This window comes from Falco rusticolus, chromosome 3 (genome assembly GCF_015220075.1).
Source record: "Falco rusticolus isolate bFalRus1 chromosome 3, bFalRus1.pri, whole genome shotgun sequence".
Classification (NCBI taxonomy): Eukaryota; Metazoa; Chordata; class Aves; order Falconiformes; family Falconidae; genus Falco; species Falco rusticolus.
The window spans coordinates 104,014,185-104,028,459 of NC_051189.1; the positions used below are offsets into that span (position 1 = coordinate 104,014,185).

At 53.6% G+C, this 14,275-nt stretch overlaps 1 protein-coding gene across 1 annotated transcript; it reads right to left on the bottom strand.

Moving 5' to 3' along the window:
- Window positions 1-1,657: 1,657 nt before the first annotated feature.
- On the bottom strand, window positions 1,658-10,179 carry PERM1 (PPARGC1 and ESRR induced regulator, muscle 1). The gene is made up of 4 exons (XM_037382311.1): window positions 10,087-10,179; window positions 7,434-9,479; window positions 5,391-5,507; window positions 1,658-3,380 (listed from the first exon to the last, which is right to left on the bottom strand). Exons 2-4 carry the CDS (start codon window positions 9,475-9,477, stop codon window positions 3,301-3,303), a joined length of 2,241 nt encoding a protein of 746 aa, XP_037238208.1. The 5' UTR covers window positions 9,478-9,479; window positions 10,087-10,179; the 3' UTR covers window positions 1,658-3,300.
- Window positions 10,180-14,275: the final 4,096 nt, after the last annotated feature.

The window sequence follows — 14,275 nt, forward strand, 5'->3', positions numbered from 1 at the left end:
ATGAGCTGGCTTCCTGCAAAAATCTTGCACAGAGCCTTCAAACAATGGTGGCAGGAGAGGATGAGCAAGTCTCTTCCCAGTGGTGATTTAGCACCTACACATCCACCGCGAAGTTCTCCAGCCCAGCCTCAACTGACTGAGCTTCCTCATTCCTCACAGGGTGCCCAAGCAGTGAGCTGAAACAGCAGCACTCCCATTGCAGCAAATGTCTGCAGCTTTGGCTTGTGGGGAGCAGCTGAGACCAAAACCACTTCCCCTGGGAAGATGAGGTCTCCAAAGCAAGGACATTGCTTAGAAAAGAGCCAGCTGACATGGGTACATGCAGACTCGTCACATCCCAGCACAGAGCCCTGCCCCCATTCAGACCTCCCTGGTGGGGCTAATATCATCATAAGTGTTTTCAGCATTATGGTTTCTGGCCAGAAATCTTCCGGTGAGATCTACAGACCAACTTTTTAATCCCTGAGACACTGAGATAAACCAGAACAGCTTTCCCAACCTTTTTGCCCAGGATTAAATTCAGTGACTTTTAGCACAATCGTTCATTGACTGCCAGAATGGCACCGCACCTGGGAGTGCTGTACATGGCTGAGAGGGAACGAAATGTTCCTGCACCTGCAAAACAAAGGGAAAACATTACTTCCTCCAGATTTGTGTGACAAAGCTCGAAAACACAAAATCTGAAAAATTCAAACCAGGCAAGAAGTCAGCACTGACCGTTCAAGGATTTAGCTGTGTCCCTTACCCTGGGGACTTCACTCTGCATGAGGAACTAGGGAGGGAGAGCCAGAGCCCCTTGAGACAGGAGCTGGCAGTTCCAGAGACCCTTTCCTTTCAGCAAACCTGTCTGCTGCCCTCCTCTGACCTTTTTCTGCTTTGCTCAGCCCCGTGTGACAGTCTCCCAGGAAAATGTCGCATAATGAAATTGCCTGATTCCTCCAGCTGTTCCCCCATTACCCACCCACCATGCCAAGGCTGCTGTATTTCCACCTGCCATTGAGATCGCGGAGAGCGCTTAATGGATTATGGCTGGATAAACAGTAAAACTGAGCATATGTGAACACTTCAGCCTCCCCTGTGCCTCCCGTGCTCCTGCTCAGTGGATGGAGAGGTCTGCCGGGCACATCTTCCAGGGCCTGAGGCTGCAGTGCCAGGCATTCCTGGATGCAGCTCAGGCTGGAGAGCTTGGCTGCATCAAGGGGGCTGGAGAGGTCAGAGGCGATGAGGATCAATGGATGGAAGCCGGGAGCTGCTGCTGTGCATTGACTTGTGCTCGCTGGTCTGTTCAGGGGGGTCCCAGGAGGAGATGGCTGGAGGGTTGTCAGGAGTGGGACTCTGCTCGAGTCCTGAGTGCTTTTTAGACGGAAGAGAGGGCAGAGCTCACTGGATCAGGCCATTAGCTACATGTGACAGACAAGATGTGTCTCAGGTAGGCATGGGGACTGAGCCAAAGAAGAGGAGAAGCAGCCCATCTCCCTGCATACGCTGTCCTCAGGGCTCCTCAGCCAGCACATCAACCCCTACATTTTTGTATCAACAGACACATGATGGACTGGTTTCTCATTCTTTAAAACTCAGTACTCATTCAACAGTTTCACACATAAACAATATAGACAGAAGTATGTACACAAAAATATTAAATGAGATAGATCTTTATTAGAAGCTTCCAGCATATTTTATCTGTTCTCCTCCTCCACAAAACTCCTCTTAACTGGATACGCAGCTGGTATAGTCCATACAGAGCCTGTACGTCTCTCTCTTGCTATTTCCTGCTACATATCTCACTGTACAATTGCACAGTGTTCTTTCTTATCAGCAATAATACATGGTTGTCAGTACAACTCTACACACATTAAAATTGCATGGCACTCTGCATTGCAAGGGAAGAGCTAAACCTCTCCTCTCTGGTTTCATAAGGCAAACATTGCCACAATGTTCCTATAAAGCTCATAAGCAGATCCACACAGGTATTCTGGGCAGGTTTCCCCCGGTACCTTTGTGGATCTGGTCCCTAAGGGCTTAAAAAATCTCACATTCGTGCTGTTACCAGACTTGGAAGTGCAGAAACCCCCTCATTAATAATGCCCTTTAGTGATCAAGAAGGCACTAGAAACTGGGAAGAACCACTTATTTTTAATTTTTCACCGCACTTTCCATTCTGGGTCCGCTCCAGCCCTCTCCAGCCCCACAGGTTACACACCCAGCCACAGCACCTCCTCACCCAACATCTCTTCCCAGCCCACTTTATGTCTCTGTGATGGGAGGCAGCGGAGGGACCAAGCTGTATATATAGACCCTTCATCTGGTGATTGTCAGAGCCATACATGTACACATACCTTTTCCTTCTCCTCTCCGACATGCTCCTGTCTTTGTCAGGGCTCTTTCCTGAGGCTCCCCGGTGCTCGGCCCCTTTCCCTGCTGGTCTTGCAGCCTCTTCTGTCCTGCGCAGCCTCCTGCAGGGCCCTTCCCAGCCACCCTTTCCCCTGGCCCTGGCTCCATGATACTTGCCTGTCCTCTGCCTATGGGAGTGGGATGTGACCTTGCAGTGGGTGCTCCTCACCCGCAGGGACAGGCACCGCATCTGTGGCTCTGGCTCAGCGGGACTGAAGGCGGCCACATGCAGCAGAAACCCTATCTCAGCCTCCTGAACTGTTAGACCGAGCCATGACTTCTTGGAGTGAAATCCAAGAGGATGAGTCCTCCTGCAGTGAGCCAAACTGGTCATGGGAGACTTGGCCCTTGCCAAGCGAGTGGCCCCTCTGTTGCCTTTAGCTGCTGCCCAGCTAGCCACACACAGCCAGCACATGCTTAGCAAAGCACCATGTTTGGGCAGAGACAGCTCTTCCCCAAAGCTCTCTCCTCTCTTCCTTCACAGATATCCCAGCTCTTTCATAGGAACAAAGCACTTTCCTGGTTTCTTTTGCTCTCTCTTCCCTCTGCCCCCTCAGTGCCTTCCTTTGCCACCAGCTGCCTTCAGCAGGGAGGATGGACAAGCAGGACCCTGCAACTGATGGTGTGACTACTCCTAGGAGATAGGACAAATATGCAAGAAGTGTGCAAAGAAAGAACAGAGCCAGCCCACGCCGGGCTCCTCTTCAGGTACAAACTGCCTACAGTACTGTAAATGACTATCACTGGAAGGGTCCTGCTTCCTGTGACATCCTGTCCCCTTAGGGATGGGTCCAGAGAAGTTTTGGTGCTGGGATCCAGGCTCCTCACGATGCCCAAGAACAAAGTCCCTGGCCTCTGCCTCCACCGTCCTCGCATGTCCTTGGGAAGCACCTCTGGTTTTGTGCTGGGCTAGGTCCGGAGGTGTCCTTCTCTGACCTGCCTTCGGAAGTAGCGGATAGCAGAAAGCGTGCCAAAACTTGCCAGGAACACTGGAAAAGAGCGCAGCACATTTCCAGAATGAGTCTGTGTGCTTCTTCCAAAGCCAGGGAGCTGGTGGAATCACCACCCCTGGAAGCATTCAAAAAATGTGTAGATGTGGTGCTTAGGGACATGTTTAGTGGTGGGCTTGGCAGTCCCAGGTTAACGGTTGAACCTGATGAACTTAAAGGTCTTTTCCAGCCTAAATGATTCTGTGATTCCAAACCTGATGGTCTTTCTCCAAACTTGAAGATCACAAGTTATGTGGCTCACTGTAAACCACAGGTCCTGGGGTGTGTGGGTGTGTGTGTCACTCCCCTCCCTTTCTCAGTCCCTTCCTGCCTTTGCTTTTCATCCCCACCCCACCATCCTTGTTCCCAGTGCATTCACTCCTGAGCTGTCCAAAGCCTGGCCAACTACATCTAGTCCTATAGTCTGGGCACAGGAATCACACCACCATTTCACAAGAAACAGCTGCTTTTGAGGGAAACACAACATAGACTTCATGCGTGTGGTAGAGATGAGTGGTGGTTAGATATACAGCTTCATATGGAGATCTAGTGGGTCTAATCTCGATGAGAAAGCCACAGTAGGGTTTCAGGACAGTCCCTTCATTTTCTACTTCTGTTTGGACCAGGAATATGCCAAGAAAAATATAATTTTGTGGGTTATCTGTGGATACTCTGATCCCAGCCAAGCAGAAAATACCCAAAACGCAGAATCAGAAAATGTAGAGATACAAAAAATAACTAATGGAGATGATACACAGAATCAAGCTCTTCTCTGTACTTTTAGCTAATATTTTTAGCATGGCTTATAAAAGAGGTTAAAACCCCCTGATCTGTGCCCAAGCAAAACTGGGAACCCAAGCCATGCCTTTGGATTTCCCAGTTTAAATTCAGACTTGATTTTGGTTTATGTGTTAGAGCCTGGGACATAGACAGGGAAATTTAGCTTGTTAGAACCTAAAATGCCAAAAAAGAATTGCCCAGGACGTTAAGCTGTCTCTGGCCTCCCCTCCTCACCTGGGTGCTTACTGCACGCTGGGTTATGCAATCCTGAGGGCACAAGGCCGTTACGTTTTTCACACCCTCTCTAAGGCCACATCTACCACCTAATACTAAGAAGGCAAGGAGGAGCAAGCCAAAAGCTCCTTGTGATGATTGCACGGAGCAACTTTAGCTAATGAGCTATTCTCAGCTCGGGGTGTCAGCTTCCTGTGTGACCTTAGCGGGGAACATTCCTCCCCTGGACAAGCAGCGGGAAGCCCTGACCCTGGCATCTCACCCCATGGCAGGGGCTCTTCGGTGCCCACGGGCTGGACCCTGCGCTCAGCTGCTGCCACCAGGGCAGCACTGCTGCACTCACTTGTCCCCTGCCCTGCTCACCCAGAGACCCGCACCCCTTGGGCCACAGCTCGGCTAATTTGTGTTGCCTGAGCTTCCTCTCTCCCCACCAGTTATTCCAAGTGCTGTGGTTGGAGAGGAGGGGAACTGACAGAGCTCCGTTTACTTGCAGGACTCAGTGCACCAGGGTAATACTTCAGCTAAGCTGTATTTAGAAAAAAGATTATACCTTTACAGCACATTAGAAAAATGCATGTGTTTGTCCCAGCTCAGACGATGGGAGTCTAAACCTGCATCCTCAAGGTACCAGTTCAGCTTCTAACCAGCATGGATCCTAAAGAAGTCTCTCTTCCTCTGACACACTGGTCCTGGTCCCTGTCAGAGGCTGGATGGAGCAGGGCCAAAGCCAGGAATATGGACTTGTCCTACAGTTCAGTTCAAGTCAGCAGCCACTTTGTGTGGGGAAAGGACAACCTAAGTGAGTAGGAGTCAGGGCTGCCATTTCTATAGGAGAGAGAAGGTATTAGAAAGTAACGGGACAGTTTGGAAAAGCAGGAAAATGACTGCATTTTCCCACAGGGAGTGTTAGTGTTAGCATCCCTGCCTTTCTCCTCACTATGACTTCCATGGGGTCCTTTCCCACCCCTCTCCTGCCAGGCTGGGCACCATACGTACTGGTCTTCCAGGCATCCGGAGACTGCAGGTCAGAGGTCTTCACTGCCCAGGACGCAAAGGCACAGAAGACAAGGCACATGTCTTTGTGGGTCAGCGCCAGCGGAGCCTCAGGCCTCCCTGCGAGAAGAAGAGCATGAGGCTTGGGGTTTTACACTACCGCCTCTGCCACAGCAGGCTCCAGCTGCGTCAGGGCAGCGAGTCCCTCGCACTCCCAGAGAAATACATCCTTCTCACACATTCACCCTCCCAGAAGACCTTTTTTCAACATTGGTCAGGTCAAACATGTCTATTTAGGACTTGGGTATGTTTCCTAAGGAGAGGGGCACATTTTTCACCCCGCTCAGTTTTACACTTCGTTAAGAGCCCAAGGCAAGTATTTGTTAATGCTACCCATGGCCCTCAGAGGCACAGCCAGTGTGTCACTGCTTCCAGGACCTCTGCCTGCCTCACCACCTCCTGCCCACCTTCCCAGTGCAGCCCTGTGTGGTGCCTGGAAGGGGGTCTGGGGGGTAGATTTAGGAGAGAGCAGTTCCCGGGGTGGCTGCTGATGCACCAGGGCTGCAGGCAGGTCTCTCTGGGAAAGGTCTCCTTCCTGCAAGACAATGTACCAAGGCACATGCATCTCTAGGACAAGCATACGCCCCCCGAGAAGCACCAGTGCTCAGCATCTCTCCTTGGATCCCACCTCACTCCCGCTGCCTGCTAGGTCCAGGGAGGGAGACAGCCCTAAGTGCTCTGCATTTTTTTCTTTGCTGGAGTTCCAAGCCTGGTACAACCTGAAGGCATGTTGCAAGAGTAGGTTATTTTTGCTCCTATGTTTATTTGATCAGGCTTTTAATTAAAACGGGTTTATTAATTATCTACAATGATGGCAAAGGGGGTTTTCTCTGTGCAAACAGACCGGAAGCTCTATTTTGAGGCACCCTTTGGGATGACTCATTCATTGTTTGGGTTTAATATTAACTATGAGGCGCTGTGGCTGTAAGCATCATATAAGCTTTAAGATAAATATGCTGGCTGTCCTAGTGGGTCAGACTTGCTGTCCCTTCGTTCCTGTTTCTCTTACCTTCCTCCAGTAACAGTTAATGTTCAGGTAACCTCTGAGGTCAAGGGTGTTTTTGACATTAGCATGTGTTTTAAAGTCCCCACACACCTCTTTCAGCTGGAAGCCTTGGACATGTCCCACTCTGTGCACACCCTTTCCCCCACAGATATTAGATGGATTAGCAGCCCAGCAGCCACTGCCTTATCTCAGGGGCAGGAGTTCTTTGGTACAGAAGGATTTTGCTGCTCTGCCTCCCACTCCCTCATCAGAAATACAGGTATGTGGTTCTGCAGGCAGTCGGATGGTGGTGGGGTAGGGGATTCCTGTCTCTACCAGACCCTGCAATAGCACCAGCCATGTTCAGTGCAGCTGTCCACTTCAGTACGTTTTCCTTGGTCAGAGGGCAAAAGAATAGATTAGAGCCACAGTAAGTTATATGCATTCAGGGGGGACAACTGAATCAGCTAGGACAGGGACTTTCGGCCAGGGTGAATTTCAGCCTGTTGCATGCATTCTGTCATGACCACCTCTGCTCCAGGACCAGGGTTTGTGGAGAGAAAAGCAAGTTATGCACAGGATATACCCAGATTCCCTGTCCATGCCTCCTGCAGTGCTGGGAGCCAGCCTGTGGGGTCTGGCCAGCAGTACTTGCTTGGCATAGGGACAGTGCGAGCATCGCAAGAGAGAGCCAATGTGACACAGCATGTCGTGGTGGTGGCTTTAGCCGCGCTTCCCCTGCTAAAGCCCAGGGCTGCTGCGTGGCAAGGTGAACATGCCAGGAGGGTGATTTCAGAGCAGCTACACTTGGCAAAGCCCACCAAAATGCTCCCATTTGTAAGGCCGCTGCAGCTGGAGTGGCGGTGGCTGCGGCAGGGCCAGAGCTGGCTACCAGGCTTCCCCAGGGGCAGTGGGAGCAGGGGAGATCACACAAGGCAGAGGCACATCCCTGAGCGCAGCAGCAAGTTGGGGCCGTCGGGCAGGGGGTAGCAGTGCTTTACCTGTCAGTGCAAGGGCCATGTCCAACGTTTCTGACCGTGCCTGGCCTCTTCCCAGTGGGACGAGGGGGAGCTTCTCTCCAGATCCTCTCTGCACAAAGGACTGGGGGGCAGGGGCCTGGCCTCTGATGAGATGCATTGGCCTTTGCAGGAAGGACTTAAAAGCCCCTACGGCCTTCCTCACCTCGGAGGTTGGAGTGATTGAGAAAATCTGCCTCCAGCCTGCCCTGTTCCCAGGCCTGTCTGGAAAGAAGTGTTCATACACCTCAGGGACTGAGATAACCAGGGAGTCTTTGACTGGAGCTGAGTTGGAGTCCTCCTTTTGCAGCTGAGCGTGGTCCAAGCTGCTGAACTTCTTTCGCCTCCTGTCTTTACTCTTGACTTTTTTCCTGTTTCCTTCTGGTTCATTGAAAAAATATTCATACAGTTCAGGCAGGGACATTTCCCTTTCCAAGGGTGCTTTCTCCCCCTCCACTGAGTTCTCCACTCCTTCTTCTTCCCCTTGGGAGTCACAGAACAAATACTCATACATCTCAGGCCAACTCACGTCCAGGGTGTCTCTCCCTGCAGAGGCCCCAGCTGCAAAGCACGCGGGGGCCAGCTGCCCAGGGATCTCAGCTGCAGGCTCTCCATGAGCTCCGTCAGCAGCATCTCCTCCAGAAGCTGCCACACTCTTGGGAGGGAGAGGCTTCCCTGGTATCTCCTGGCATGCCGCTCCCAAAGGAGCCATGGCTTCACTGGCAGGGATCGCCAGCACATCGTCACACACACCCAAGGCACCAGCCTGCCCTGGCTTTGAATGCTTGGTGGCCTTCGCCTTTCCCAGGGGCTGTGCCCCTGGCTCCTTTGCCTTCTGCTTCGGGGGAGCGCCCGCGGCTGGATCACCCTCATCCACACCAGGGCTGGGCACTGACCGTTTGCTCTCCCCTGCCTCCTCGCTCCCCAGCTTCACAGGAGCTGGCTTGGCTGCCTTCTCCTTCCCTTTGCTCTTTCGTGAGGACAGTGGCAAGCTTAAAGGTGCCTTTATGGGTACCACGGTCCCCTGCGCTGCAGTCCCTGCAGTCTCCCTGTCCCTCTGGGCTGCCTCTGTGGCACTGGCTCCACGTTGCTTGCGGCTCTTTCTCAGCTGTCCTGGCACCTTGGGCCTCACGACCTCCGGGGAGCCAGCCGGGGAGCTCGGCTCGGCAGCCGCTCTCTCCCTGCTCGCCTCCTCCTGCGCTGGGCAGCTGGGCGCTCTGGGCGCAGTCTCCAGGGCAGGGCTTGGGGGATGGTCACGCAGAGGTCCCCGTAGCCCAGACTCCGAGCGGGAAGTGTTGCTAGGACTTTTCCTCGCTGAACCCTCTGGGGAGGCAGCCAGTGCCAGCGACCTGCCTTGCGTTGGCGTCCCCGGTTGTGCTACCACTGGGCTGCCATAGGGCTGCTGCCCTCCTGCATCCCTTCCCTGTTCAGGGCCGCTCGTTCCAGCCGGGTGGCTGGGAGGCTCCATGGCCTGACTGTTGCTGGCTGCTCCTTTCTCCGATGCTGATGCCAACTGCAGTGCTGCTGCTTCACATGCTGCGTCCTGTCCTGAGCTGCTCTCGGCTGTGCCGTCAGTGGGGCCAGCGAGGGTGGCTGCAGGGGGACAGGGGGGCTGCCTCCCCTGCGTGCTGGGCATTGGAGCAATCAAAGGGCAGCTGGGCTTGTCGCTCTCACACAGAAACCTGCCGACCGAGCCCAGGTCCGCTTCGTCCTCGCTGCCCGAGAGAAGCTCCGGCAGGGAGAGATGCCCACCAGCAGGCCAGCGCAGGGAGGCGTCTCCAGGCACCCCACGTGGGACAGAGCTCCCCGTGCCAGGCCCTGGCCTGCTGCCCACCCTCACTGTGATCTGCCCATTTGTGCTGGCACGGCAGTCCCTCCCCGGCACGCCGTCCCCTTGTTCAATGTCACTGAGACACTGCTCCTCAGCCGTGGCCAGGGCGGCTGGTGCTAGGTTGCATTCTTCCGACGCCAAGAAGAACTCAGCCCAGTCCCTGTCATTCAGCTGGATGCTGTACTCAAAGTTGTCCATGCCTGCAGCAGCAAAGCAAGAGGAGGGGGCCAGAGAGATCAAGGCATGAAGAGGGGGTATCAGCATCAGCAGACATAGCAGAGGTATATGCCCCAAACTCTTCCCCCCAGATTCCTGCCCTGCTTCCCTGTCACCGGCATTCACTCATCCTCACTCATTTCCAGCTGAAAATGGTGAGAGGTGAGGGCAGCTCCTGGCAGGCTCAGCCAGACAGGTATGGTTGTGCTGGACCATAACCCAGCCAGCAGTGACAGAGACCACTACCACCCCCCTCAGGTCCCTTCTGCCTCTGCTCCCCGAGCACAGCAGCACAGATGGGGTGGAATTCTCTCCACAGCAGCACAGCAGTATTGCACTTCACATACCCCTTCCCTACTCCTTTTGCCTTTAAAAAAGTGGGGGGGGGATATGCTCGTGAGCATTCCTGCTGCCACAGCATCATGCATGAAGGTAGCACGAAGCACAGTCCAAACAAGGACATTCCAGCCAGACATGGCAGCTCCGTCCATACCCATGGCTCTCGGGAGGGAGATGCAACAGAGCCCAAAACCAGCAGAGGGGATCCAACGGTAGGAGAAGAAGCAGAGAAATCACAAAGCTGCATCCTACCTGTACCACAATCTAAGCCAGTGATGGAGCCATTCAAAGAGCCACGCAGAAAAATCCTTCCAGCACAACATGATGCTGTACCCTTGATGGGGGCAGAGAGCTCGGCTCCAGCACAGATCCATTCAGGGGCTAAAAATAGACACCTCCCCCTCCCTCCCCAGTGTGTCACTTGAGATCCGAGTGTGATGGGTTCAGAGAGGGCAGGCCCATATATAGAAGCTGGTGGGGAAGATGTGAGGGTGCCAGCCAATGTGTTTCTGTCCCACAGCCTCTGGGGTCTCTGAGACCACACCTGATGCCCACTGCTCTGTTCTGCCCTCTGCCTGGGGTTATTCTGTGGGATGACCAGCAGGGAAGGGGCCCAGGCCCCAGAGCTCCAGCCTTTAGCACAAGGCGCAGCATGACATCTGGATGGCTTTTTACAACATACCCACCTCTTTGCCTCAGTCTGCAGGTTACCCGTTTCTAAAGTGACAGAAACATGCCTTGGGGTGTCATTTGTCTATGTACTCATAGGGCACTTATTGCCAACCCACTGCAGATTCACATCAAAGGACCACAGCCAGCATCACGGTCTTATGACAAGCCTTGCGTGGTGCGTGGCAGCCATCCCATGCACCCCAGGAGCATCTGGTGCAGGTGGCAGAGGGAGCCATGGGTTGGAGACTCAGGGTGAGCCTGGCATGAGGGAGTTACAGGGAAGCAACTGGCTGAGGGTTGCCTGGCGGGTCAGCAACCATGGCCAGAAATAGCCCTCAGCTCCTGCAAGTGCTGGAGCCTGCCTCCTACTGCATGCCCTCCCTGTCCCAGGGTTCAGAAATAGATGCCCTGAAGTAGCTGCCTGCAGCACTGTGCCTGTGAGTGCAAGCCCAAGCCCAGTCCCAGGCCCTGCTGCCCCCAGAGGGGACAGCACTGCCCCCAGACTCTGGCCACCCCTTGTGTCTCTGGGCTGCCGTAGACCCAAACTGCAGATGGCCACTTGTGTAGATGCTGTGGGAGCCCAGCAGGACCCAGGTGCCCTGCGTCCACCTCGAGGGTGCCAGCAGAGCTGGGGTGCTGGCCATGCCACATGGCATGCTCCAAGGGGCTGGGGAACAGCACCCAGCTCCTGTCCCACAGGCTGGAGGGCAGCAGTGCCTCTTGCCCTGCCCTGCCAGCACCTGCCATCCTGCAGGAATGAAGGTCCCCGCCGTGGCTGCCTTCCCGCACGGCACTGCCAAGGAGTGAGCCAGAAGCTCGTAGCCCACCAACAGCTGGAGCTGAAGTGTGCTGCCCCACGCCACCGGGTAAATATTGACCAGGACACGCTTCCTTTCTCCATGCTCCGGGCTGACGCACACAGGGAGCTTGTCAAGCCAAGAAAATATGGAAGGAAAGAGGTCTGCTGCCTTCCCATCCTATCTCATTTCTGATCTGGCTACACCCTTCTCCCTCTCCCTCCTCACACGCGCTTGCAGACGCAGAAGGGAAACCAACTGACTTCCTTTTCTTGGCTGCAGTCGACTTCCTTCCCTTTGAGTCCGGCAGCCAGGGTTAGTCAGAGAAACCTTTAAACTCTGCCTTGCGAACCACAGCAGAGAACATAAAAGAGACAGAGGCAGCGAGATGGAACTGGAAGCCAGCAGAGAGCTGGCAGCCCGCATTATCAATGTCGCATTTAAAGCCAGTGCTGGAGCAGCCACACACCAAACCCAACAGGAACTATACACACCCCACCACATGTTCCACCCTGGCCTCAGAGACACAAACAAGTCTCGGTGCAGGAGACATCCAAGTATTTATTTAGCTGTCCAGGGTAAAGCCCACACACTATCCTTGGGGAAATTATGCATCTGCTAGCACTTCCCTGCCTTCCTCTGGGAGGACCATATAAGCACAGCGTGGACTCCAAGGGCAAGGCATGCTGCCCCAAGCCATGCAGGCTGCAGAAGGGACATTATGCTGTCTGTGAAGGACATCCAGCAGTTGCAGCCCAAACAGACCGTCTCTGATTACCTTCTGGCACCTGGTGCGTGACCCTGTGCCTCTCTGGGATACCTGGCTCCAGCCCTCCAGAGCTCTCTCCAGAGGAACTGGTGCCAGATGCTGGGATGCTGCAGGGCTGCTCCAGCACCTCCAGACCAACGTGACCGGTGGATGTGACCAGCTCAGCTACAGACAGGCGGGCACAGGCCTCTCCACCACCTCCCAGCACCTCCAGTATTGACACTTTGCTATTAAGGACATTATATAAATAACTAATGTCAACGTGTAATTAGAGAAGGGCCTGAAATAAAGCAGGAGATGAGGCCCTTCTCTGCCTGATGACATAGGACACAGTGTGGGAGAAAGAGCCAGAATCAAGGGCATGGAAAAGGGAGTGAGGCAAGAAAACCAAGAGTGCCACAGAGGGGCATTTACATGGGCATAAAGACCCCTTCTGTGGCTTCAGGCTTGACATTTGTTACTCTTGGTGTAAAGGGACCACAACAGACCGGCAGAGGGGAGGGGAGCTATCAGAGCTATATAGAATAATACTCTAAGATAAGCAATTTCCTATGCAGGAAACTCTGTATGGGAGAATTCTACCTTCACAGAGCTTTTAAAATCAGCACTAAACCAACATGAGTATGGGGGTTTTGGCTGAATTCACTGCTGAGACAATGCAGACAGCGCAGAGAAATGTGGGTCTGATATAGACTTGTCACATGCTGCCTGTTAGGGGAGGAAGAGAGTGATGAGATTGCAGGAAAAGCAATGGAAAAAAAAAAAAAACCCTAGCCATAATGTGAAGAGAAATACGTCTGCAGTTTCAGGAGCAAGACGTCATTGGCCCTTGCTGCTTCCCACTGCCTGGGACAGACAGCTCTATTTGCAGCCACTTTCTCATGCTTTCTTCCGCTTTGGCTTGATCATCATCCTTCAGCCTCGGTCACTGATACAGCATGGCCTTGTCTGCCTATCTCTGGCTGATCCCTGGACTCTGGTCTTCCGCTCTCAAGGGACTAGCCTTTCCATCTTACGATCTCCTCTGATTTGATTCATTTTCCCCCCTTCCATAAATTCCTGCAAGGTACAAACTGTCATGTGGATAGCTCAGCTCTTCATGTCCAAGAGCTGCTTGGGTACAGCTTTGACCTTGCACTGCTAACAGCCATGAGACCTGCCTTGTGACAGGGAGAGAGGAAACAGGGAATTTAGATCTACCCCAAAGAAAGTCTAGAATTTAACAGTTACTCTATGCTGAGGAAGGGGTTAAGTCTACATTGAAACTCAAAGTGCAACCAAGCTGTAACCACCAGTCTGGTTTTGCTGGTTTGGGGGCAGGTGAGTGGCTAGGAATTATCACCCCCAAACCATAAGAGGTCTGCATTGTTATTGTCTAAACCCTTTAACTGTTTTGGTTTGGTGTTTTGGGGTTTTTTTTTGCCTGAAACTCAGTCCCCAGGCTCTCTAAAAATTCAGGCCCATGCCTCCCGCGCAGCCAGCAGCGGGCTCACTCAAAGGTCAGCCTGAGCTGACTTGAAACTCAGCCCGCACTTGCCTGAAACTCTGCCAAGCTCTTCCAAAAGGCTTGTATCCTGGCCTGAGTTTCGGGTTGCTAATCCAAGTCTCACTGGGTTTCAGGTTTCCGTGCAAGCTTTGGCTTTGCTCTACACAAGAATAGCCGCAGGCCACATCTATTCTGCTGGCTGGACCTTTCCTGCCAGGGCAGGGATGGCAGCAGGCAGCCACCTCAGTGCCAAGAGCAGGCAGGGCAAGCAGGGCACACAGCTGCCTCAGAGGCACAGGACACAGATAGGCTCCATGTCCATAACCCTGGGCTCACCGTCCCTTGGGGACAGGTTCTGCAACTCTCCAGCTTTGCCCCTCTCGGGGTGCTGCCAAGGGGCTGCAGGCACCATCCTGCCCCGGAGCACTGCACGGCAGAGGACGCAGCGGCACAAGCTGTGGCCGTCGGAGCCCCAGGAGCAGTTGCTATAGCTGTCAGAGGACAGGCAAGACCTAAACTGCCATGAAGCTTAGCAGTGCAGTTACCCCGGTGGATTGTTTTAATCCTAAATCCAGCACAGTAATACCAGACCAGTGCATGGTCTGTTGTGGCTGTAAGTGTTTCTGGCTTGGGACCAGCAGCCGTAAGGGCAGGTGACCATTGTCATGTCACAGCTGCCTCACTTTTCATGTTGCTCACCAATGTGAGACAAACGAA

What these genes read in the sequence shown, in the direction of transcription:
- PERM1 (XM_037382311.1), bottom strand. Translation starts at nt 9,477, where the DNA reads ATGGACAACTTTGAGTACAGCATCCAGCTGAATGACAGGGACTGGGCT. An exon ending in CATGGCCCTTGCACTGACAG is followed by an intron (nt 5,508 to 7,433) that starts GTAAAGCACTGC and finishes TTCTTCTCGCAG; the next exon opens with GGAGGCCTGAGGCTCCGCTG. An exon ending in TCCGGATGCCTGGAAGACCA is followed by an intron (nt 3,381 to 5,390) that starts GTACGTATGGTG and finishes GCTCTTTTCCAG; the next exon opens with TGTTCCTGGCAAGTTTTGGC.